This window comes from Pleuronectes platessa, chromosome 12 (assembly GCF_947347685.1).
Source record: "Pleuronectes platessa chromosome 12, fPlePla1.1, whole genome shotgun sequence".
NCBI classification, from domain to species: Eukaryota; Metazoa; Chordata; class Actinopteri; order Pleuronectiformes; family Pleuronectidae; genus Pleuronectes; species Pleuronectes platessa.
In genome coordinates, this window is record NC_070637.1 from 8,789,574 (window position 1) to 8,811,864 (window position 22,291).

General features: G+C 40.7%; 4 protein-coding genes across 4 annotated transcripts; 2 read left to right on the plus strand and 2 right to left on the minus strand.

Moving 5' to 3' along the window:
* Window positions 1-1,761: 1,761 nt before the first annotated feature.
* On the minus strand, window positions 1,762-5,872 carry cacul1 (CDK2 associated cullin domain 1). Its single transcript, XM_053436845.1, has 8 exons — window positions 5,409-5,872; window positions 5,069-5,195; window positions 4,844-4,946; window positions 4,656-4,751; window positions 4,027-4,129; window positions 3,807-3,896; window positions 3,468-3,606; window positions 1,762-3,074 (listed from the first exon to the last, which is right to left on the minus strand). Exons 1-8 carry the CDS (start codon window positions 5,746-5,748, stop codon window positions 3,035-3,037), a joined length of 1,038 nt encoding a protein of 345 aa, XP_053292820.1. The 5' UTR covers window positions 5,749-5,872; the 3' UTR covers window positions 1,762-3,034.
* A 580-nt stretch (window positions 5,873-6,452) lies between these two features.
* Window positions 6,453-13,137, minus strand: sirt1 (sirtuin 1). The gene is made up of 10 exons (XM_053436905.1): window positions 13,116-13,137; window positions 12,427-12,915; window positions 11,968-12,084; window positions 11,574-11,809; window positions 11,308-11,460; window positions 10,627-10,774; window positions 10,453-10,532; window positions 8,756-8,939; window positions 8,116-8,655; window positions 6,453-7,892 (listed from the first exon to the last, which is right to left on the minus strand). Exons 1-10 carry the CDS (start codon window positions 13,135-13,137, stop codon window positions 7,603-7,605), a joined length of 2,259 nt encoding a protein of 752 aa, XP_053292880.1. The 3' UTR covers window positions 6,453-7,602.
* Window positions 13,138-13,767: 630 nt separating this feature from the next.
* dnajc12 (DnaJ (Hsp40) homolog, subfamily C, member 12) lies at window positions 13,768-16,780 on the plus strand. The gene is made up of 5 exons (XM_053436846.1): window positions 13,768-14,098; window positions 14,886-14,964; window positions 15,253-15,392; window positions 15,497-15,617; window positions 16,337-16,780. The coding sequence occupies exons 1-5, from the start codon at window positions 14,021-14,023 to the stop codon at window positions 16,417-16,419; spliced, it is 501 nt and encodes a 166-aa protein (XP_053292821.1). The 5' UTR covers window positions 13,768-14,020; the 3' UTR covers window positions 16,420-16,780.
* A 3,628-nt stretch (window positions 16,781-20,408) lies between these two features.
* LOC128453769 (cytochrome c oxidase subunit 5B, mitochondrial) lies at window positions 20,409-21,978 on the plus strand. The gene is made up of 4 exons (XM_053436850.1): window positions 20,409-20,567; window positions 21,140-21,210; window positions 21,294-21,393; window positions 21,763-21,978. Exons 1-4 carry the CDS (start codon window positions 20,462-20,464, stop codon window positions 21,873-21,875), a joined length of 390 nt encoding a protein of 129 aa, XP_053292825.1. The 5' UTR covers window positions 20,409-20,461; the 3' UTR covers window positions 21,876-21,978.
* The last annotated feature ends 313 nt before the right edge of the window (window positions 21,979-22,291 follow it).

The following is a 22,291-nucleotide window of genomic DNA, read 5'->3' on the forward strand; positions in this document are numbered from 1 at the left end:
TTGTCGGATATTTCACAGAACGAATGACAATGTCAATCATCGACAAACAGCAGATATACAGTAATTGCTCATCATTAATTGCAACCCTATTAGCAGTAGTACAAAGTATATTCAACTTGCAGTAGTTAGAATACAATCTAAATGTCCCTGACAGTCACGAACATGTCTAACAGACCTTTAAATACAATTGGCAACTAAAGGAGGGAATGAGTAAAGAAACTGTAGATAAAAGTAGGAGAGCAATGGTGTTTTATTTTTATTTGAACATATTTTCATTACTCCTCTTCCTCGAGCCGAGAGGGTGTTAGGTTCATGTGCTGACACCAGATCTGATTGGCTACAGGCAGGCTCTTTTGGCCCTGTCCGCCTTGGACCAACACTCGCACAACGTTTTGTCTTTGCACAACTTTTCTACGCAGGGAATGAGCAAGTTGTTGAATCCTGACATGAGATAGGGAACACATATGCTACTGACACTCAAATCAGCGCAATTAAGAGAGACAGCAATGCCCTTCCAACAGACCTGAAGCTGCAGCTGTTGTGTACATTAATCCTGTGCAAACAGCCTCCAAGTCCACCAAGTCATAGCTAATAATAGCCAGGGGTCAGTTTACATGAAGAAAATCAACAAAAAAAAGCAGTGCCGCTCACCCGGTGTCCTTGTTATCATGATTCTGATCAGTCATTACACCAATAACACAAAGAGAAGTATAATTATCAGAAATGGGGCAGTGCTGGGTGAGAGAACACACAGTCCTGGCCCACACACATGAATGGTCCCCTGGCTAACACAGCATCCAGGCAGGTTTAGATAATTCAATTAAATAGGAACATAACATTCAAACAGAAATAGATTCATGCTTGACTGAGATTCTCTGAGGCTATAACCAGCATAATAGACTCATGCCAAGAGACTGCCAACAGGACACTGAGAACAACAATTGAATTATTGTGGGGGGTGTAGTGTTTTACCTTCAATATAAACTCAACTGGCCCCCCGTGAAGGACTGGTAAATCCTTGGAGTGCACCTGTGCTGAGAGGGGCAGATTCCGGTCGTCACGTTTGCAGCCACCTGGGGAACTCTTGGACACGGGCAGCTGCCCCAGGCTTCCTGGGTTCTGTCGCACAGAGTCAACCTTGGAGTTTACAGGGAAATATGGAGCCGAGTAGCTAGGGTAACCCGTCACCGGTAAAAGTAGCAACATTTGTCAGTGCAGTGGTCGCAGGTTATTTTTGGAGACGCCTGGCCCATGTGTCTGGTTGTCGTGCATGCTCATTGGCCGGGCAGCACATGCTGTAAAGGGATTCCTCCTCCAGTGGACCGTCAGAGACCCTCCGTCCTACAGAATTAGAAGCCCCTTGTTGAGCCTCTCACAGACTAATGTTAACACAACAGATTAACAGTGATAATCAATTCTGAAACAATTGGATAGTGTAAAGAATATACAGGTGGTAAAATATCCGGCAACAATTATCTTGATCCGGGGACTTTATGGTTTTTAGATAAAAAGATTTGTTCAAAGGTTATTTGAAGCAGCATTTGAGCCAAGTGAAAATGTCTTCAGCTGTTTCAACGTGAAGATGAAGGATCTTGCTGCAGCAGGTTTAAGATAAAGTGACAGAATTTTACACATACATGCACTGACTGTTCTTGTGCTTCATTACCCTCATGATAATACCTACTTATCGAAGATAAACATTTCTCAACATTCATATTTGAAATTTTGAATGGTGAAAAACAACATTTTCTCTGTGTCAAATGAAATGAATGAAATTTGTTTATTTGAAAGATGAGGAGAACCATCTCCATGACCACAGATGGAAACAAAAAGCAAATCTGAGCATCTAGTTACACTTAAAACAGTGTTGGACCTTGTATCAAATACTTCTAATCAAGTAAAGCAAGAGAACTATGCAAAGACGTCATCAACAGGCTACACGTGTTAGAAAAAATTTAATGCACAAGTATTCCAGACTCGGGATTAAAACAATAATTGCATATGATTTGTTTAATTAAATCCTTGAAGCATCAGGTTCAGTATATTTACAGTTAATGGACGATTTTGGTGAGTTGTCAAAAAAGAAAGCTGAAGCATGATTAGAGAGTTCTCAAACACTATTGTGTGGCTGTCTAAGCTTTCTGGCACTCTGTGTAAAGTCCTGGATGAGGATCCCTGCCACTCCTACATACAAGGCTGAAACAAACAAGTCACATTTAATGTTAGATTCTGACTTACATCTTAACAAACGGGTCAAAACTTGTTAGTATAAAAAACCTAAATGGCTCAGTGACTCAGACAGTATACAACATTAACAATGTCAGCTCGAATTCGATGCGTTATATATATACATATATATAAAAGAAAAAAAATAATAAGTACTGCAAATCCTCTTTGGCGTAACTGGAAAGTACAATCCGGTTTACCAACCCAGTAAAGGCAACATGAAGAAGAGAATCATAGTTGAGGTCATTGACTTGAGTTCCCATTTCTTTCCTCACTCATTTTTGTGTTGACTGTAGACACTGGTAAACATGGGATTTGTAGTATTAACATAAGGACAGTATTATTAGCAGCAATAGAAAGTCTTGATTAGCCCAGTTTATAGAATTCGCACAAGACACTTCCATGTTAAAGGTTAGGAATGAGAAACCCTCCAACCGGCCTATCTGCTGTCAGGATATCTGATCCAACAGACACCATGAAGGCACTGTTCACATGAGGAAACAGTCTGAGGACACACAGCAACATCCCACAAATACTGAAGCTGGATGCATCATAGTCACAGAGGAAAGCACCATAATGGAAGTCTGTGTGCTTGTGTTTTCTTTTAGTGCAGGAAGATTAAGCTTCTGCTCAACAACTCAACATCATGTTCTCTTTGTTCTTCACAGTGTGGTGTGACCTTGAGTCGAGAGAGATGAAACTGACACATTGTTAACATTGTACCTAGTGCAGTGAGCCAACTTGTGATAAAGACATACGAGGCACAGTAATAGTTCCGCAGACCCCTGTGGCGACGCCGGTTGGGCTATCAGGAGTCCTCGCTGGCCCGCTTTCGAGACTGGTCCCCCCTGGAAAAACAGGGAACAGTCCATTAGTGGTTTGAAGTAAAGTGCAAAAAACAAAGCTGCCTTATATTAATGACCTCCGCCCCTGTCTGTTTGTTTGATTGTCAACCAGGAGAGAAGCAGAACTACTCAACTTATTTCTATGAACCTTGGTAGAAAGATGGGACGCAGGCAAAGAAAGACAGCTTTACATTTTGGTCTAGATCTGGACTGAGGGGTGGATCCAGGGATTTCTCTTCACTTTCTTTAACATTATGTGATAAGGGATTTGCTTTAGATTTTCACAGATTGCCCAGTGAATAATTCATGGATCTTGATGAAACAAATCAGGCATATTTTGGAGAGTGAGGTATTTTGATCAGTTGATACATGTAACTGAAGCCTTGGGAAACTGACCGTGGAAATCCGTTCATGGAGAGCTCCATCTGTAGCTTCTGGTCACGAGCAGCATAGTCAGACAGCAGCGACTCCACGGCAGGAGGGTTGATTTGGGGAATAAACCCAGAGAACAGAGCCGGGGCCAACTGGGCCCAATCTGCAGGAGGAACCAAACAATCTGTTACACAGAGGAGCAAGTGTAGAGTAGCTGATTCTGCTGGAGGAATAAATTGAGTTTTGTTTGCTGTAGCGGAGGCAAAAAGATTGCATTAGCTTGAAGCTTAAATTACATCAAAGCAGATACTTACAACAATCTTTCTGGCAGCCTAACAGATACAGACAATCAAAAATGCTCACCTGGCCGGAGGCTGTAGAGGCCATTCACTACACTGGCCATTGTAGATGGCTGCACTTTAAAGGGCATGGAATAGGCTCCGATGAGAAGAGCTAAACAAGAACCAAAAAAACACACATCACAAGTATATCAGAACTCATTTGTTTACCAAGGTGCAGTTTCTTTACAGATTCACAAACACAAGCAAAGCCACCAGGGCTACAAATGAGGTAGGACACTCACGCATCAGTGTGTTCACATGTTTTTCTGCAACGTGATCAGCAAACAGCTTCATCAGATCGTCTCTTAAGTCTCTGTTCAGCTTTGACTCGATGTAGAACTTACTCTGAAAACATTAGATAGGAAAAACATTGAGAAGCTGGCATGTTAGTGGATATGGGTAACACTCTAAGGTGCAGAACAGAATGTTTATATCATAGTAGAGATGTTCCAACACCAGCATGGGAAAGGCCTCTTATAGTGTCAGCTCTGGCATTGGTGAGTACTCAAATCCATGTACTGACCCAATACCACGTGTGTACAATTTTAGTTTCACCCAGATAGAACTACAATTTTCTTTTCTCAGAAATACCTTCTTCTTAGCCATTCCAAGTAAAGGAGGCAGGGTGTACCATATGCACAACGTCAGTGTCGAAGGGGGCGGCACTAGTGTGACACAATGATACCAAGCATCACTTCCATCAAGGCTTAGTAGCTTCGAGCAGTCAAAATATGATATACAAGTTATTATCTTTGTAAATGCAATGTCATAGTACTGGTACCATTGATACACAAGATGCTAAGGTATTGGAACATATTATAGCCCGAATTATACATTTATATTTGTCGAATATATAAAAATAGATGCATACCAAGTACATAAACACAGGAACAATACACTGAAGAGAAGCTGTGTATTGGGTCAGTGCGACGTTGAAGGTCTCAATGAAGTCCTCAGGGGCGCTGGCCTGCAAAATAAGAAATAATAAATGTGTGAGTTCAATAAATCCTAACTGCATGTAGCGCATATGATATTCTGCTTATGTTTGGATTGACTTACTTGCAGACGTGTGGAAACCTGTTGCAGATGACTTGTGATTTTTGACGTCAAATCGTTGTAGAGCAGCTCAGAGTGCTGCTGACACACACACTTGTAGATGTAACTAGGAAAACAAAGTGGGATAGAATCTTAACCCACGGCAGCTTTGTGGATCTCTACAGGAATCACACACGGTAGGAAAGGACACACATTCTGCTCAGGTGTGCGTTTGTTCAAAGGTCTCACCTGTATATCTGTGCATAGGAAACAGAGATGTGGTCTGTGGGGTTCTGAATCAGCAGACGATCAATGGCCTTCTCCAGGTTTGGCCAGTGGTTTTTCCTGTAGTCCTCAACTGCCATGGCATTCAGGACTGTGAGCAAAGAGGGGAGATGCATGATGGGAAATGTACTGAAGTCTGGGTGCACTGTGGCTGAAGAATCACTTCTAAGCAGAGGGTTGGAATTAGGTGATGGATTTCTACTACGCTTCTCCACTGAGAATCAATGGAAGGTGATCAGTGTGTAGTGAGTGCAGAGTGGCTACAGGACACCAGGCCCTGCTGTCTGTCTACAAGTCAACTTACGGAACTTGGAGGTAGAGTCGAGGGAGAATTTCCCCTCTACAGCCGGAGGCAGAGCCGCACAGTCGGTCTCGCTGACCTCGCTGCTCTCGCTCCCTGAATCCGAGTCCATGAACTTTGATCCCCCGGTGGTGGTGGTGGAGGTGGTGCTGCTGCTGCTGCCGGACCACTGCTTCCCTCGGTGGCTCCCCGCTTCTCCCCCACCCGGCACCGGCTGCAGGACCGGCGGAACTTCCGACAGTCGGCTGCTGAGGTACGTGCGAGCTTTACCGCTGCCGCTCGCACAATAGTTGTGGTTGTGGTCGTCTTTCACGTCCAGACTGTCGTCCTCCATGTCCTCCATGTTCTCAACGGGACCTGCGTGCCGGAGCCTGGCGTCACCAGGTGACAGAGAACATGTCGGCTAGCAAAATACCGATAAAGAGAGGAACTGTCAGGCGCGTGTGGTTGTGTCCATCTCGGTGTTGCTGTTGTTGACTGATTTTCTTTACGACATGTCGTAACACCGGACAGCTGACACAAAGCAGGGGGCTGCCGGGAAATGTAGTTCCAAAGACTGTGCAGATAAATAAAGTTCACAGGCCTTATTCGTGTAAGCAAGTGAATAGTGTATGTTAACGAATCGACTTTTAACCATAGAATGTTAATTAAAGATAAAAACAAAATGAATCAATATGTAACTAAATGTACAAAAATGATAATGTCTTTATATACAGTATGCTGTAAATAGACTGGCTTGATACTACAGCAAAATTACAAATTACCTTACTACACAAGTAGGACGCGAAGATAGTTACATCATACTTGATTTTTCTTTTTCAAAGGTATTAGTCAGTGACTAACATGAAATACTTAAATATTGCACTGTACTGCTGTTATAAGCCAGTTCTCTCTGAATGTTTCTTCGAACGCACCATAGTGGAAAGAGGAACTGTCATGGTGCGTTCATGGACACGAGGTGGCGCAATGTTCGCGTCTTCTTGATAGCACTGACGACTTTTAACTGCGAACAGGTGTATTTGACACAAGAGAAATGATGAGTGCTCAGAGTTTTTCATCTTTGCTTTTACTGAGAACTCCAGAAGAAATAACAACTTTAATGATGTAAAAATGTCTTATTTCCTCGAACCGTAAACAAAGCATGACCTTGTAAATGGCATGTGAATGTTGGTGAAGACATTAATCCAACACATTGGCTCAAACATGTCTCAACTACCAACAGGATATCTTTACAGGCAGCAGACTCCTCCGTACGAAGAAGGAAACCGTTTAAACTTTATAGCCTATGAAAAATGACGAAAGCAACACAGCCAGTTTTGTAAGGAGGAAATCAAAAGTGCCGCATTTCAATGTGAATACATTGAATATATTCCTACGGCTTAATATGACAATGTAGTATAACTTTGTACAGATAAAATCATCTACTCTTTGATGAGTATGTCTCATATCAGAGTATAAAAATAAGAGGCTTGACCATAAAAAGTAGCTGCCACATATCTGAAGGTACACCTTGTAAATAGTTCGATTTTTACCCAAGATGACAGGTTAAACATACAAAGCTTATGAAGTAGGAGCGTGTGGATTAAGTGTTCTTTGGTCTAAAATTAAAGTACTGTTCCTTTTTCCTCGGCATTCGCCCTCTTGAAAACAGCAGAGCTGAACTTCTTGTATTGCGAGTTAGACTACGACTTCGAATAAACCCTCTGATTATGTATGTGTCTGAAACTCATAGTACCCACTAGTAAGCAGACAGTAGGTTTACATATTTACATGTTTCCCAGTGGTAACAACCAACTCTACAACACATCATTTGATTACAGTCGACGTCTACGGATTGAGATTGACATGTCTTTGCTTGTAATTACTGCCATTTAGGAAATAAAGCTTGATCTAGTGTTGCATCAGTGGTATGCTGCTGTAGATGAGAGCATCAGCTAAATTTAGCACATGGAAAGAAAACCTTGACGACAAAACAAACCACAACTACTGCATTCTATTTAGTAAGTAGCATACAGTATGAGGTTTCAGACACAATGCATGGAACCGAACAGGGAACAGAGAAAAAAAAAAAAGAAAGATGCATAATCACACAAAGTTGTCACACAATTTCAACTTTATGAAAAATAATAATGTAAAAGTCAAAAATATACGAAACATATATAGACAATTAGTGCTTTGTTGACTATGTACTTTACATTTAAAGGTGTGTGGTGCTTGGAGTCTTTTCAGAAGTATTGTCTGTCTGCACACTCGGTGTGGCCTTGTTGGCTATTGTGTGTTCTATTGTGTCTCTGAGGCACGTCTCGCCATCCGCTGCTTGTGTGTCGGACTCCTCTGGCTCACTCTCTTCTTCCACCTCGTCAGCGCTGCATTCAGAATCGTCACTGTCGCTGCCACACGAGCTCGACGTCTCATCCTCAGAGGTGGAGTAAACCTCAGCGCCGTGGAAGACATAGTGACTTGGTGTTTGAAACAGGTACTGGCCTGCTGTGGGGGACAATACAATTTATTGAAGTGCAATCATTATTTAAAGAAAATTTACCACTGTCTATCTAGCTTCCATCTACTAAGTCGTAAGCATTTGTATTTATTTGGATTGTAGCATGTATCTGAACAATGAACGAGGGGAAAAAGATACTAAATATATGTAAAAGTATTTGTGTGAAGTTTAGTAAATACTCTGGTCTCTCTACCATGGTCTAATGCTTACTCTCAAGGCGTTTGCTGATTGGACTTCTGTTGATTCGACTCATCCAGCATCGTCTTCGAAATTCAAGGCTGGAGGTTCGGTTTTTCACTTCAGCGGCCTCCTCTTTTGGTGTGTCTTCTGCTGGTAACTCTGCTGGTAACTCTGACGACTCAGCCGTCTCCTTGCTGGGAGACTGAGAATTTGGACAAGGCTCTGGAGGTGTAACATTATTATCAGTGGTCTCTGTGACATTCAGACTTTCTGTCTCCTCTGAAGGCTTAATTGCTGAGTCTGTGCTGTGCTGCCTCTGCTTCTCCTGAGCTGCGTCGCTGGAAGCAGGCAAGGCCTCGCTTGGTGGCTGTTCAGGTAGCCGAGGGGGTTTCTCTGTGATCTCAGTGAGTCTTACAGTGTTGAAGCAGAGCTGCTCAAAGTCTCCAGCCAGTCGATGACAGAGCTCATTGACAATGACATCACAGTCCCCAAGTAGCTCCACGTCAAAGTTGAGGTGAGGCAGCTGTTCCCTATTTATCAAGACCTGAGGCACTTCATGAGGAATGGAGTCTGAGGAGGATAAACAGAAATCAGTTATAGATTGTATTCTTAGAATTACTTGTTATTGCGTGCATCTTACAGAAAATGTATTTATATGCTGAAAACGTACTTGGGATGAGGGCAACTGGTCGGACTTTAAGAGAAGAGCCGATGACAATCAGGAGGTCGACCTCATCTTTATCCTGCTTCATGGCTCTGTGGAACATTTCTGGAAGATTCTCGCCGAAGAAGACGATGTCAGGCTTCATGATTGCCATTGGAATATCTGGACACCTTGGACAATGAGGGACAACCTGCAAGAAGAATTTATTTTATTAGCAACACTATTGACTCATACAGTCAGTTAGTGATGGGTGATGTTAAATCTTTCAGGAGAGATGTCTGTGCACTATATATTTCAGTTTTATTATTTTTGTCTGAGATTATAAATAATCAGTGTGACATGGAGCAGACCACTGGATGTCTTGTTATCAAGTGTGTGCATGACATTACAGCCAAATTGCTAAATAAAAAAAACAATTCACATGAAACTTCTCACAACTGCAGATATCTAGTTAGGCAAACATATGGTATTTGAAATTTTCTGCTGCAACTACTGCTGCCCAATAAGATGGAATTCAATGATATTTCATATTTGATTGAGGATTATCTGGCCCACTATACAAATTATTTAAAGCATGTTAATGAGGATGGACAACCTGCCTAAAACACCTTTCTACAATTTAATTAACACCACAAACTTAAAAATGACTACAGAGACGATGAATGATGCTTATAATCACTGTTTAAAATGCACCATGTTTAGCCTAATCCAATATTATGTTTATTGGGTTATATTCCTGAATCACTAAGACCACATAAGAACACTGTACATTTTCTGCTTATGTTGGGCCGGAAGGCTGTTATGACCAAATGGGTAGGAGATGAACCTCCTTCAATACATCTATGGAAGTCTCTGATGTTAGATTATATTTCTCTGGAAAGACTAAGATTTCGTATCAACAGTCAGAATGACCTTTTTACAGTTAAGTTTGATAAAGTGGTGAGGTACCTGGGAGCTCAGACTGCAACTGCCTGAAATGTAAGACCTAATTAGGACTTTTGAGATCATTGCTGTAGATGTATTTTGGATTTGCTACATATTTCATATATTCTGTATGTACTGTGCTGGACTGTTATAATTTCTGAAAATGTTCAATAAAAAGAATGTTCAAAAAAAAAAAAATGCACCATGTTTGGATATAAAAATTACACTCATAAGAGATAATATATATTTAAGAAATCAACATGTATTTTTGATGTAATATTATATTTATTTTTTTAACTGAAGAGAATTTGATTTCTCAAGTTTTTACATCGTAGCTAGAGCCCATCACTTCTTTGACGTGTCAAAATGTCTACTTTAAAAAGGGTAAGCTTATTTTAAGTTTTATATCTTAAATTGCTCCTTCTCGTCATCTTCAACCCTGGAAGGGCTCAGTGCTGCATCAGTTTTAAAAACTACTGCCTGACTTCACAGATCTGTTTCTGAGGCCATTAAAAAAGCATTCACTGTTTTCTGCATTATCTCTGAAATGTAAGATGTTACTACTGGGCAACACGGTGTGTTGTAAATTTTCCCTCAATGGTACCTTTTTTGTTGTAATTGTTGCAGAAGTTGCTTAAAATGCAGTGTATTATACGGATGTGAAGATCTGTGGAAAATACTTTATTGAAACTGAAGTGTCCAGTGACTTTTATGATCCAGATTCCAATAATACTGAATGGGAATATCTTATACTGGATGATTTTGTAATAAATAAATACCTGGTTAAAGATGTCTTCCCTTATAGCCTCACAATCCACTGTGTGTTTACAGACGAGACAGGATGCAGTTGCAAACGACCCTGAAATAAAAGACACATTAATGGTCTTTCACCACCAACCTGGAGAGAAATACATAGAAAAAAGGCAGGATTCAAGACAAACAGCTTCACTTACCATGACACTGGATAATCCGCTGAACTCCAGCCACTTGTTCTAATGTGTCGATGTTTTGTGTGTAGTTGCGCAGAAGCTTCCCTCGCTTGTCAAGCATGGATATGAATTTATGACAGGGGGAAGGCTGGAACTGACCAGGGAAGATCTCCTGTACCAAAGAGGATGCAGTGAAATAAGCTTACTATAGTCATGTATATCAATCCTTCTCTACACGCTGTCTTTTTAATATTTATAGCCTGAATAAATCTTATAGTGTTATACTTAGAACAACAAAAAGGCCCTCTAACTTGAAACAAATATAACTACAGCTCAATGGATGAAGAACTATTCCTCCTCAATCTCACAAAGTGTAACCCTTTGACAGCAGATTATTCTGGATTTGCAAAACCCTCATACGTTCTTTCCAACCAACATTTGTAAAATAATATGATAAGATTTAAGATTTTAACTAACATTTTCTGCTTTTTTAGTAGCTTCTTTCCCTGTATGCAACAAAACCCTGTGAAATAATAAAATGAGTGGGCAGATCCAAGTGAGTATAAACTGACATATTAATGAATAAATCTGCACCAACATGGAAAGATTTACTTAAGCATATTAAGTTTTGAATGCTTAACTTCATACACCTGGATCTTTGTCAGGGGCAATCAAATCATTGGTAAATGGACACAATGTACAAACCTTAGCAAACTTGAAAAATGGTCTTGGGTCCCGTCTGAAGTATTCAATGTCAAACATAGCTTGAGGGTCTGGAAGATCGGGGAAATCTACAGCGAGCCGGGCATAAATACCATCTCTGGAGCGAAAGTCCGGTATTCCACATGAAACAGATACCTGCACAAAAAGCATAAAAGCATTCTGATTTAATAGCATGGACACTGAAGCTACACATTAAACACATTGTATTATAAATAGTACAGCTGTAGAATACTACAGTTAACACATACCCCAGCACCAGTCAGCACAAGGATCCTTTTACTTTCATGTAGTAGCCTAACCACATCTTCCAGGGTGTTAATGTCCTTCCGCTTCTTTCTTTTTGGAGGTTCTGAGATGTTGATGATGATCTGCCACAGTGTCATGTCGTCTAAATCTGGTGGGAGCACAGTCTCGGGAAGCAAATCCTTCAGAATGGTCCTGGGATCGGTGTCTCTGATGTGTTGCTGGATGAAGCTGTATGAACCTGGGCAAGAATACAACATCTCAGCGTCACTTGGACTCAACATGAACATATTGTACCACTACCTGTAGGTACAATGTGGTTTGCAGAGTTTCTCTAGTGGTAGAAGATGCTGCAGGGAAGGTTTACTTGCTAAATGCTTCACAGATTCATGGAGTTACCTATCTGCGGTTGAGGGGCCCAGTCGCTGGAGCTTGCATGTGAGGATCTGTCATCTTCATCGTTGTCCGGTGTGACAGACAGACCGTTCGAGGGGAAATCATCGTGCTCGTGAAAATCTGTGTACACAGGAATTCGGACAAATTAACTGATAAAATCTAAGAAAAGTGGTGTTAACCGTTAACTTCAGAAGACGTTAGTATGGAAACGGCTAATAAATGCTAAGCTGCTAACAAAGTTTAGAAAGGGAATAAGTTTGTTCATAAGTCTTCTATCCGTGAGAAATGACTTAAAAAGTCAAAGTATGGGTCAAGAGAAGACCTCGCCTCTCAACAATCACGTATTCTACTTTGTACCGCGAACTTCTCGGAGTGTTTCACGTTACGCTAACTCGCCGGTGAAGTTGGTCAAACAAGCTGATGTTGAGTCGCTGAAATAAAAAAAACGTAGTGTTGTCTCACCAGCTCCCTCCTCTGTTGTCCCCTGCACCACGCTGTGGTCGAGCCTCGCGGCGGGTTTGTGCTGCTCGGAGAGCACCAGTCCATTGTTGTCTCCGCCTAGCGCCGCCGCCGGGGCCTGCTCTGCTTCTACCGCCATCACCGGCTTGGCTTCCTTCTCTGCTGGCTGCGGACAAGTCACCGCCGCCTCCCAGCTCTCGGTGCCCGCGGAAACACACGATACTTGGTCCACGTCGGCGTCTTTTAGTCCGCAGTCGGTTCCCGGACTCATTTTTGATCTTTTCGCGGCAGGTTCGTCCATTTCGGAGGCGCTCGAAAGGCCCGTTCCGAGGCTGCTCTCACCGTCCGCCATCTTCAGCTGCAGAGCCGCTGAGCCTTCCTCCCAGACAGCTGGCTCATTTGCATAGAGCACGTGACCCGCTCTCCACCAATCGTGACGGCCGGAACGTCCCAGGGTTACGTCGATGACGTAAAACCATAACAAAACTATTGCTGCATTCAAAGACCGTCCGGTCAATTTCAGTTAAAGGAGAAACGGAGCCAGAGAGCCCCCTCTGTTTTAGACCTACTCACCAGAAATTAAAAAAAATTGTATTGGCTGGTTTAAGAGAGAATGTGACCGTGACTTCAAGGCTCCTTCCAGAAATGTTCTCTCAAAATTAACATTAAAGTCAATGGAGAAAAAATCTGACCAGCTTCCGCTTTAGACCTCATAGAGCCAAAAATTTAGGTCTGAAAGATTTCATAAAAACATTTCTGCGAAGCTTACCTGTTTTCCTAGATTTAGATGTTAAAGTCATGTATGACAACCTCCATTTGTGGCTGTGAGAGCAGTTTAGGCACAGAAACTCTGTCGTTTTCTCACTCGTTCCTTCGATGTAGTCTCCTATTCAAATTCCAAAGTTTTTCAGAATTTACGAGCGAACCGTTTGGCAACAGTCTTAGAACACCATTCCTGACCACATTCTGATGTGGTTTTTGTGCATGTACGACAAAAACAGCAGGAAGAGTACGCTGTCGAAATTTGAATAATCATAATAAGTATGGAGAATAATAATATATGTGCAATCCATTGCATAACTGCACACATAATTAAAATACAAATAAGTAGGCTACATGAGGAATTAATGTAATACTAAACTAAAGTGCTAGTAAATAGTAATGATATACGAAGGAGTAATATCACACATGATATTGAACGTAGTGTGAATATTACACATAAAATATAATATAACATCATCTATCACAATGTGAAGCTTGTGTTTTCTAATTATTTAAACTCGCTCTATGCCATTGTTTCATACCTCTCGCGAATCCGCGAAAGTGGGACTTTGAGGTGGGCACTTGAACGCAACACACGTCATATGGTTAAAAGGACAGCTCATTTTTCTCAACAACTCAGGGGAGAATTGGACACTTTTTTATGTTTCTCCACCTGTCACCTAGCTCTAGCTGACAAAACAATAACAAGATACACTTTGGTAAAATTATCAGTGAGTCAGCAGGAGGACCAGGAGCCTATTAGTCACACAAGCTGTGATTCAGGGTGGAAGACAAATCGCTCCGTTAGAAAACAGACATTTCCACCAACACACTTATGGAGGCTGTGTTGAACTGCAAACCAGAGGACCTGGAGGATTACTACGGGTTACTGGGCTGCGATGAGCTGTCCTCGGTAAGTTTTGGGTGGTTGGTGGGTGGGTCTTGGCTCACGCTATTTTCTGGGTGACATAATAATTTTGGTCTAGATGTACAAACCAACTCATGCGTGGTGTATGAGTTGGTAAATACAATGCTGGATGGACCCAAGCGACTGGCCACATGTGTGATACTTTACCAAACTGATCCTGGATTGTGTAAACGCCAGAGCTACTCGCCAGAGCTACTCTCTGGCGTTTACGTCTGAACCAACAGAGACCTGTTGATGCTCCAGGAGAAGAAAACGAACTCGTGCGTCATCCTCTGTTGTACAATTACATGTATGAGTCATTCACATTTCACTCTTCACTATGTGTAGGGCCATGTAAAGCACGCACAGTACTATATTTATAATCATATAGTTATCAATGCAAGGTCTGAGTGTATGTATGATGACGACGTCAGTGCAGCCTAATTGTGATGATGATGACGATGATGATATTCATTCATTCAAAATGTTGTTGGCAACACTAAGAACGAAGCTTGTTTCATATGACGTTAATGGTGCTACAAAATAAAAGGATCAATACACCTTTCAATATAGCATTAAAAAGACCAATCTCCAATACATGTTTAATGTACAAAACTGGTTTGAAATGTTTTCTTGACCTTTCAGTGACAGAGATGTGGCCAAATGCAAAACATATTTTTACCAAAGGGAAAATTGTCCATCCATAATAGAATAAGTGACTGATTCCTGAAGTTCAAATGTTGACATTGGCAAAACATCATTGTAGTTATTTGTTTATTTTTTCCCCTTTCAGACTGAACAAATTCTAAATGAATACAAGATCCGCGCCTTGGCGTGCCACCCAGACAAACACCTAGACAGCCCTAGAGCAGGTAAATCATGTTTGTGGAACGGGCTGTAACACAATGGCATGTATTCAAAAGAAATTGATCAAATTCATACAAATAAATGGAACGCGTTGCATAGCCGGAAATTTGATTTGTAGACAAGATGAACCCAACTTTAAAAACAAAAATGTTAATACCTTCTTTAATTATGTTTTTTTTTTTATCATTGTACCTCATTTTTCTTACTTAGACCACACATTTTTCTGTCTTCATTTCAAAGCAGATAATGTAAATGGAATCTACTTGCCCTGATATGTTCTTTCTTTATGACAGTGGCAGATTTCCAAAAACTACAAGAGGCCAAAGAGGTTTTATCCAATGAAACCAAAAGGAAGAACTATGACCTGTGGAAAAGAAGTGGGGTTACCATTTCATTCCACGACTGGCAAGCCTTGAATGACTCTGTGAAAACTGTATGTTATGTCTTTTCTTTGGTACAGATTTACTTTAAAATGATATATATAAAATCTATATGACAAGAATTCCCACTGATATGATTGGTCCCCAATTTTTTCAGTCAATGCACTGGGCTGTGAGACATAAGAAGGAACCGATGCTGGAGGCCAAAGCAGAAAAGCCTGTCTCTCCCCAAGCAGAGGACGTTCACTTTGAGCAGGACCCAGCAGGGGTCTCCTCAAGTAAGCACATTTCAAAATGTTCTCAAAGCATTAGACAGAAAAGAAACCCAAATGAGTATTTATTCACAATACTTAAAGTGCAACATTGAATTAAGTTAAAGGACAGCTGTTGAAGTGACCATTTAAGGCTTAGATAACCTGGATTTCAACAGTCTCTTTCTAACATGTTTATTTTCTGTATTTTAAGAATTCACATTCCCTCTGGCTAGGGTTGATACATAACTACATACATGCTAATATATTTCATTCAGTTTTGCACATTGGGGTAGAGGGTCGCATTCATTCCTGCAGCTTTTGCTCCAATGGACTGATTTTAACTTGGTTCAGAGAAAAAAAATCTTGTTTTTTTATTCATTTAATCTTTGTTTAATCAGACAGTCTCATTTAGATTATCAATCAAAGAACATGGGACATTCACAATCAACTAATACCACTCAAAAATAGTGGTATTACTAATATTGCAATAATATATAAAATGTCCATGTGTAAAGGGTCACATTAAATGAAGGGATTTCTATCATGTTAGTCTACTGTGAATAAATTAAATAATTTGAGAGTGATTAAATGAATTGTGTTTAATGTTTAAATGTATGTATAAGTTTACTATATTTCATTAAATCACTCTTAAATTATTAGATTTATAGGTTTTATATCTAAGAATTAGGTGTTTGTACACCATATAAAATGAAACTAACATACTCTCTCTCATCGCTGTGCAGGTGATTACTGCCATCGGCGTTTCCGCTGGGCTGCTGACTCTCCATCCAGTCTCCTGCAGAAGTTCAGAAATTATGAAATCTAAATATATCAACAGCTAACTTATATTTGTATGTGTTTGTGCCTTCTTGTTCTCATGTGTAACTTGGGACCCTGTTCACTGTGATGTCACTGTTTGTGAATATGGTCTGGATCTAATTCCACTAAACTAGCAGGAAATCATTAACTCTAAATGTGTCTTGTTGCATATCTGTCGGAAATCTAATGTTGGGTATTGTCTTCTGTGATTATGTGTGTAATGTATGTTGTTATATGTCTTGCTGTTGATTATGTTAATTCACACACAGTGGATGAATATGTTTATGCCTGATATCAATATAATGTGTATGTTTGTGTTGCAGTTGGGTTCATAATGTTGGAAACATAAAACTGAAACATGTCACGTACAGTTGTGTGTATTTCTTATGACTAAAATCATTATTTCTAATGGTATTAGAACATCCTGTTTGCTACTAGTGTGCCTCTGCATGGCATCTGTACACCTAACTGTGATTTTCGGTTGACCTGTAGGACCACATACTTTCCACCTTCAGTAACTATGAACTCTATGGGTTAGTACTTCGAAATAATTCAAAGCATCTCAAACCGTTGCTCTAATCATAAAATGAGGCAATGAATCTAATGAAATGGAAACAGTATTCCAAATGTTAAGTGTCAGAGGTCAATTCAATTAATTGTTTCCATTACTTACTGTATCAGTGATTCATTGTAAGGATCATTTAAGCATCTGTCTCAAAGTCAACTGTACTGCAAATGGTCTTCAATCAATAAAGGCTTGTTCTTTAAAAAAGAAAGAAAAAGAAGTAGCTTAGTGGCTTCAAGGGCCTTGAAGAAATCAGCGATTACGTTGAAGTCCGCTATTACCACCATTAAAATACAATACAATATAATTGTATTATCTTAGTTAGCTCCCAATATTATCTTCATCATGTTCTACATTTGAGCATCAAACAGGCTACACAGAAATACCATCCATCCGTCCTTAGTGCAGCTTATCGTTTTGGGTTGCCAGGGGATTGGAGACAATCCGCTGACGTAGGGGGAGAAGCAGGTAAACTTTGCAGAGGTGAATCACAGGACCGCCTTACAAACAGAACAGCCGAACACATTTACACCTATGGTCAATTTAGAGTCTCCACACTGAAAGTACACCTGCATACTGTGCAGCACTGCAGGGGGTGTTGACCTATAGTCGGGAAAATAAACTAAACAGCACTTTCTCATTCAAATGGTTACAGCACCAGTCACCATTACTTACTATCTTTATATTTATTTGATTCTTTTCAAATACACTTACATCTGCTTTACCATAATTTTGACAGGCTATGTTAGTCTAATACACAACTTAGTTTATAGCATTATTAGCATATTTGGCCTCAATGCTCTGCCTCGGTTACTTGTGTCTATCAATCATCTTATACTTCGAATATTTGTATTTTAAATATCTCCATTAGCACAGGCTGCATTTTAATATCCCCACTGTGTGACTAATAAAGGATTATCTTTTCTTATAATTCTTTACAGTGACAGCTTTGTAGTAGTTCTGATGGCGAGACTTTCATCTAACTTCATGGGAACTTATTATTGACTCATTTTGGCCATCATGTGGTTTACTGTTTTGTATCTCTCTCTCTCTCTCTCTCTCTCTCTCTCTCTCTCTCTCTCTATCTATCTATCTATCTATCTATCCATCTATCTATCGATCCATCTGTGTCTATCAGTCCATCTGTCTATCCATCCATCTATTTATTTATCTGTCTATCAAACTATATACATATAAATGTATATAGTTATATATATATATTTATTATATATATATATATATATATATATAAAGTTATTATACATATACATCCATCCATCTATCTATCCATCTTTCTGTCTGTCTATCATGCATGAACCTCACCACCAGATGTCACTAGCCCGCTTGCTGACGTCACTGATATAGAAGCTAAAAGCCCATAGCGAACTCTCAGTTCTCGCCGGGTGCGGTGGCGCGCGCCTGTAATCCAAGTTACTGGGAGGCTGAGGCTGGCGGATCGTTTGAGCTCAGGAGCTCTGAGCTGCAACGGACTATGCCGATCGGGTGTCCGCACTAAGTTCGGTATCGATATGGTGCTCCTGGGGGAGCCCGGGACCACCAGGTCGTCTAAGGAGGGGTGCATCGGCCCAGGCCGGAGACGGAGCAGGTCAAAGCCCCCGTGCCGCTCAGTAGTGGGATCGCGCCTGTGAATAGACGCTGTAGTGCAGCCTGAGTAATACAGCGAAACTCAGTCTTTTTTGACCGTTTTCACTCAACTCTATACACCAGCGGTCAGTACCGTGTGTTTACGCGACTCCACAGCGCTGTTAACGTTTCTTTATGTTTCCTGTTTTCATGGAGGAGTATCAGAAAGCACGGTCTCCACACTGCCTCCAACTGGAGAAGAAGAGCAACGATACCCAGACACACAGGACACACCAGACACACCAGCCACAGCAACACACAGCAAAGACGGTGCGGCAGTAAAACAGAAAGCCTCAGACTAATTCAAAATCAGTTCAAGTAACGTTCATCTGATATTCTAAAGTAAAATTTTGAGAATAGCATTGTAGCAGCTCTAATCCAAGCCTTTTTTAAATAATATTTAATTAAAGAACATTCTGTGGATTTTCTCTGGATTATGTACTTTGTTGGTATTAGTGTGTCTAATATGTCTCAGAGGTTAGCTGATTGTTTGTTTTTCTAAAACCTGTATAAATTGTGAAACAATTCGGGCTTGAAGCATTAAAATGCGTATCAAATTATGCCGTTACCCTTTGTTTTATTTTAATGCTTCAAGCCTATTGAAATAAAGGCCTTATATATTTTTTTCTAAGCACTTTGAGTGCCAAGACCTGGATTCTTCATGCCATTATTTTTGGACATAATTCTAATTCCTTGACATCTATCCCCTTCAATGAGAAGCAGTGGTTTGAGGGAAACCCGTGCTCCTGTATAAATGTTTTTGGTCATTCAAATGAATAGGATTATATAATCTTGATCTAATGCCAAACTGACTGACTTCCAAATACTGACAAACTCATTTTTTTACGAAACGCACACTTTTCTCTCTTTTTTTTTTACTTCACTGCATTTAATTTAAAGCTGCTACTACAGTTAAAAACAACTATAGTCTATACCAGTTTGAAGAATATAATAAGATTAGAAAAAAACAAATTTTGCCCTTTGTTACAGCAGCATATAGTGAAAACGAGGTCGAGTAGAGAGCAAGTGAATGCTTCAAAAAAGAATGACAAAACACATTAAAATAATAGAAAATAGTGTGTTCAGAATTAAAATACTGGTCTCTCTCTCTCTTCTATTCCCGTTTTCCCCTGCTCACTCCAGTTAATGAGGGAGCTTTTGCTTTCCACAGCCACCAAAGTACTTGTTCATTGTGGGAACTGTTTGGTTTCGCTATTTTAAGGTCTCAACCTTAATATGTTATGATTTGGCGCATAAAATTGAATTTATTACCTTTTACCATTCGTTTTTTTTTGCCGTGTATTTTGTGAAGCAATTTGTTACATTATTTAGATACCTGCTATACAAAATGGTTATAATTATTATTATGTTTTTGGGGTTAGGGTAATAAACGTTACGGTAAGGGCAAGGCATTTCGTTTTGATGGTTAAGTTTAGGGTATGGGGCTGGGTAAGTATTTAATCAGTTATTAATTCGTATTAGTTAAAGAGTGTCCTCATAACTATAGAAAGACAAGAATATATGATTGTTTGTGTGTGAATTTCGAGGAGCAAAATAAAAAGAGATAATAAAAACATTTATTTATGAGAAGTGTGAGTCGATAAAACGAATAATTAATGTGAGAAAATAACGGTTTTCTAGCTTTATAGAGCTCAGCAGTATTTACCACCTGTTCCTCTTTGCGCCGTCTGCTCTATGTCATTGGTTGGCGCAGCCGCGTGTCCTCTGTGATTGGTCCGGGCACCTGTCACTCAGACGGTTGCCGGGTTCATTTCAGTCCATCTGACAGCTGACCCCTCCCTCGCGTCAGTGTGGGTACCTGCGCGTGCGGAGCGGGATCATGGCGGGACGTCTTCTTCACCGGGCCTGGACAACAACCCTGCGGATCAGGAGCAACGTGGCGGTCAGGCCGATCCACCGAGCCGCTGCCCTGGCCTCAGAGAGAGGTACGAGTCCAGGAAATGAAAATGTGACACCGTCAGACAGGAGCAGACTGTGGAGCAAAAGAGAAAGTGACGCGGGTCGTAAGTGTGGGAGGTCATGTGAGGTGAAGTATGGGGGAATAAATAAATTTAGTTTCCTGAACGCTCCACAGTGTTAAAACGCTTCATCGTGCTCTAAGTCTGACTTATTGCTGCCCAACATGTGCTTTAGTTATTAAAGAGGGTAAAGAACATGGGATTTTATCACATTATATTAATTCAAAGTGAAAGTATGTGTTGTTTGTGGTGCCCTTATTCGCTGTGAGGTTGTAACATGTCAGTGTGTTCCTCTGTGTGACTATGATCCAGTAATGAAGGTCATTTGGTCTTCAAGTTGAGCACAGGCCTTTTTTTATTGACCCACCTCCTTTGGTTTGAGGCCAGTTTCCTGAACAGTGTGCGTGTGGGTGGAGTCCATTGCAGACGTGCAGCTTTACTGGCGTTCAACTGCAGGGACAATCGCACTGATAATGCACCAAAGCACATGTATATATGTTTTTTATTGCTGAAACCCTCTGCCTTGTTTATTTTTTCAGGAATACCAACAGATGAGGAGCAGGCCACTGGACTGGAGCGACGCATCCTGATGGCCTTTAAAGAGGGAAAGGTAGGCAGCTCTTCAGTCTCACATACACAACTGTAGTGTGTTGAATCTGACATGTACTTACTGTCTTTAAATTTAAATGACAGGATCCCTACAGTATACTGAATCACACATACTACCCAGGCACCAAGGAAGACCCTCAGATCGTGCCATGCACTGGAACCAAGAGGCTGGTGGGCTGTATTTGTAAGTTATGTATATCAAACACAAGAATGCCACTCGGAAAAGCACATACCTCCGCCAAGGATAAACCGTCCCCTCATGAAATTTATTTACCAAATTGCACACTCATGAATATCAGTCCCCTAAACATGCCTGTTTTTTTCAAGAGCTGCTAATTATTTTATGTGAAATCAGGGAAAATATAAAAAAAATGGCCTATTTTGATCTGCAAAAGAAGTTTTCTGGGGTTTGCTCCACATACTTTCATGGTTGAGTAGTTTTTGCATCATCCTGCTAAGAAACAAAAACATCACTTCTTTGGCAGAGGTAATAAGTCTAATTTATGAATTGTCATGTCTATATTACAAACCAGGTGTTTTGTATTTTCTGCAGGTGAGGAAGACAACACTGCGATTGTGTGGTTCTGGGTTCATGAGGGAACTCCCCAGCGCTGTCCTTCCTGTGGCACCCACTATAGGCTGATGCAGCAGGACTTGCCTCTTTGAAACTTAAAATGCAGAAATGGGACAACACAGAGCTGTCCATGTTTGCCTTCTTCATGTGCATATAATTAACACATCCGGTTGATGATTAAAATGAAAAGCTGAAGTGAACTGTCTGGATAGAAATCTGTTGTCACATAAAGATCAGGCCAACATTCATTATGCAAGGGACAGAACGCTAAACGGAAATGTGCTTTTATGTACTGTGGCTGTGGTGTGGATCTCTCTGCCTCTTGATCTGTTGCTTCTTCTTTAGCACCGGACAATCAGCGATCAAATGTCCACTTTCACGGCAGGAGAAACAAGCCCGCTTATCCCGGGAAACTGGCGAGTGGTGCCTGGGGCTCGGGGGGATTTTTGTCTTTCACATAGAACCGCCCCATCACGGGACACAGATGAGGAAAACACATTCTTATGCG

Coding starts and splice junctions, on each gene's coding strand:
- dnajc12 (XM_053436846.1), top strand. CDS start 14,021: ATGGAGGCTGTGTTGAACTGCAAACCAGAGGACCTGGAGGATTACTAC. Junction 15,393..15,496: donor TGAATGACTCTGTGAAAACT/GTATGTTATGTC, acceptor CAATTTTTTCAG/TCAATGCACTGGGCTGTGAG. Junction 15,618..16,336: donor CCCAGCAGGGGTCTCCTCAA/GTAAGCACATTT, acceptor ATCGCTGTGCAG/GTGATTACTGCCATCGGCGT.
- sirt1 (XM_053436905.1), bottom strand. CDS start 13,137: ATGAGGTCTAAAGCGGAAGCTG. Junction 12,085..12,426: donor GACAACAGAGGAGGGAGCTG/GTGAGACAACAC, acceptor CTGTGTACACAG/ATTTTCACGAGCACGATGAT. Junction 10,775..11,307: donor CATTTTTCAAGTTTGCTAAG/GTTTGTACATTG, acceptor TCTTTGGTACAG/GAGATCTTCCCTGGTCAGTT.
- LOC128453769 (XM_053436850.1), top strand. CDS start 20,462: ATGGCGGGACGTCTTCTTCACCGGGCCTGGACAACAACCCTGCGGATC. Junction 20,568..21,139: donor TGCCCTGGCCTCAGAGAGAG/GTACGAGTCCAG, acceptor TTATTTTTTCAG/GAATACCAACAGATGAGGAG. Junction 21,394..21,762: donor GAGGCTGGTGGGCTGTATTT/GTAAGTTATGTA, acceptor TATTTTCTGCAG/GTGAGGAAGACAACACTGCG.
- cacul1 (XM_053436845.1), bottom strand. CDS start 5,748: ATGGAGGACATGGAGGACGACAGTCTGGACGTGAAAGACGACCACAAC. Junction 5,196..5,408: donor CGACTCTACCTCCAAGTTCC/GTAAGTTGACTT, acceptor CTTTGCTCACAG/TCCTGAATGCCATGGCAGTT. Junction 3,607..3,806: donor CCTCTACAGCCTCCGGCCAG/GTGAGCATTTTT, acceptor TTCCTCCTGCAG/ATTGGGCCCAGTTGGCCCCG.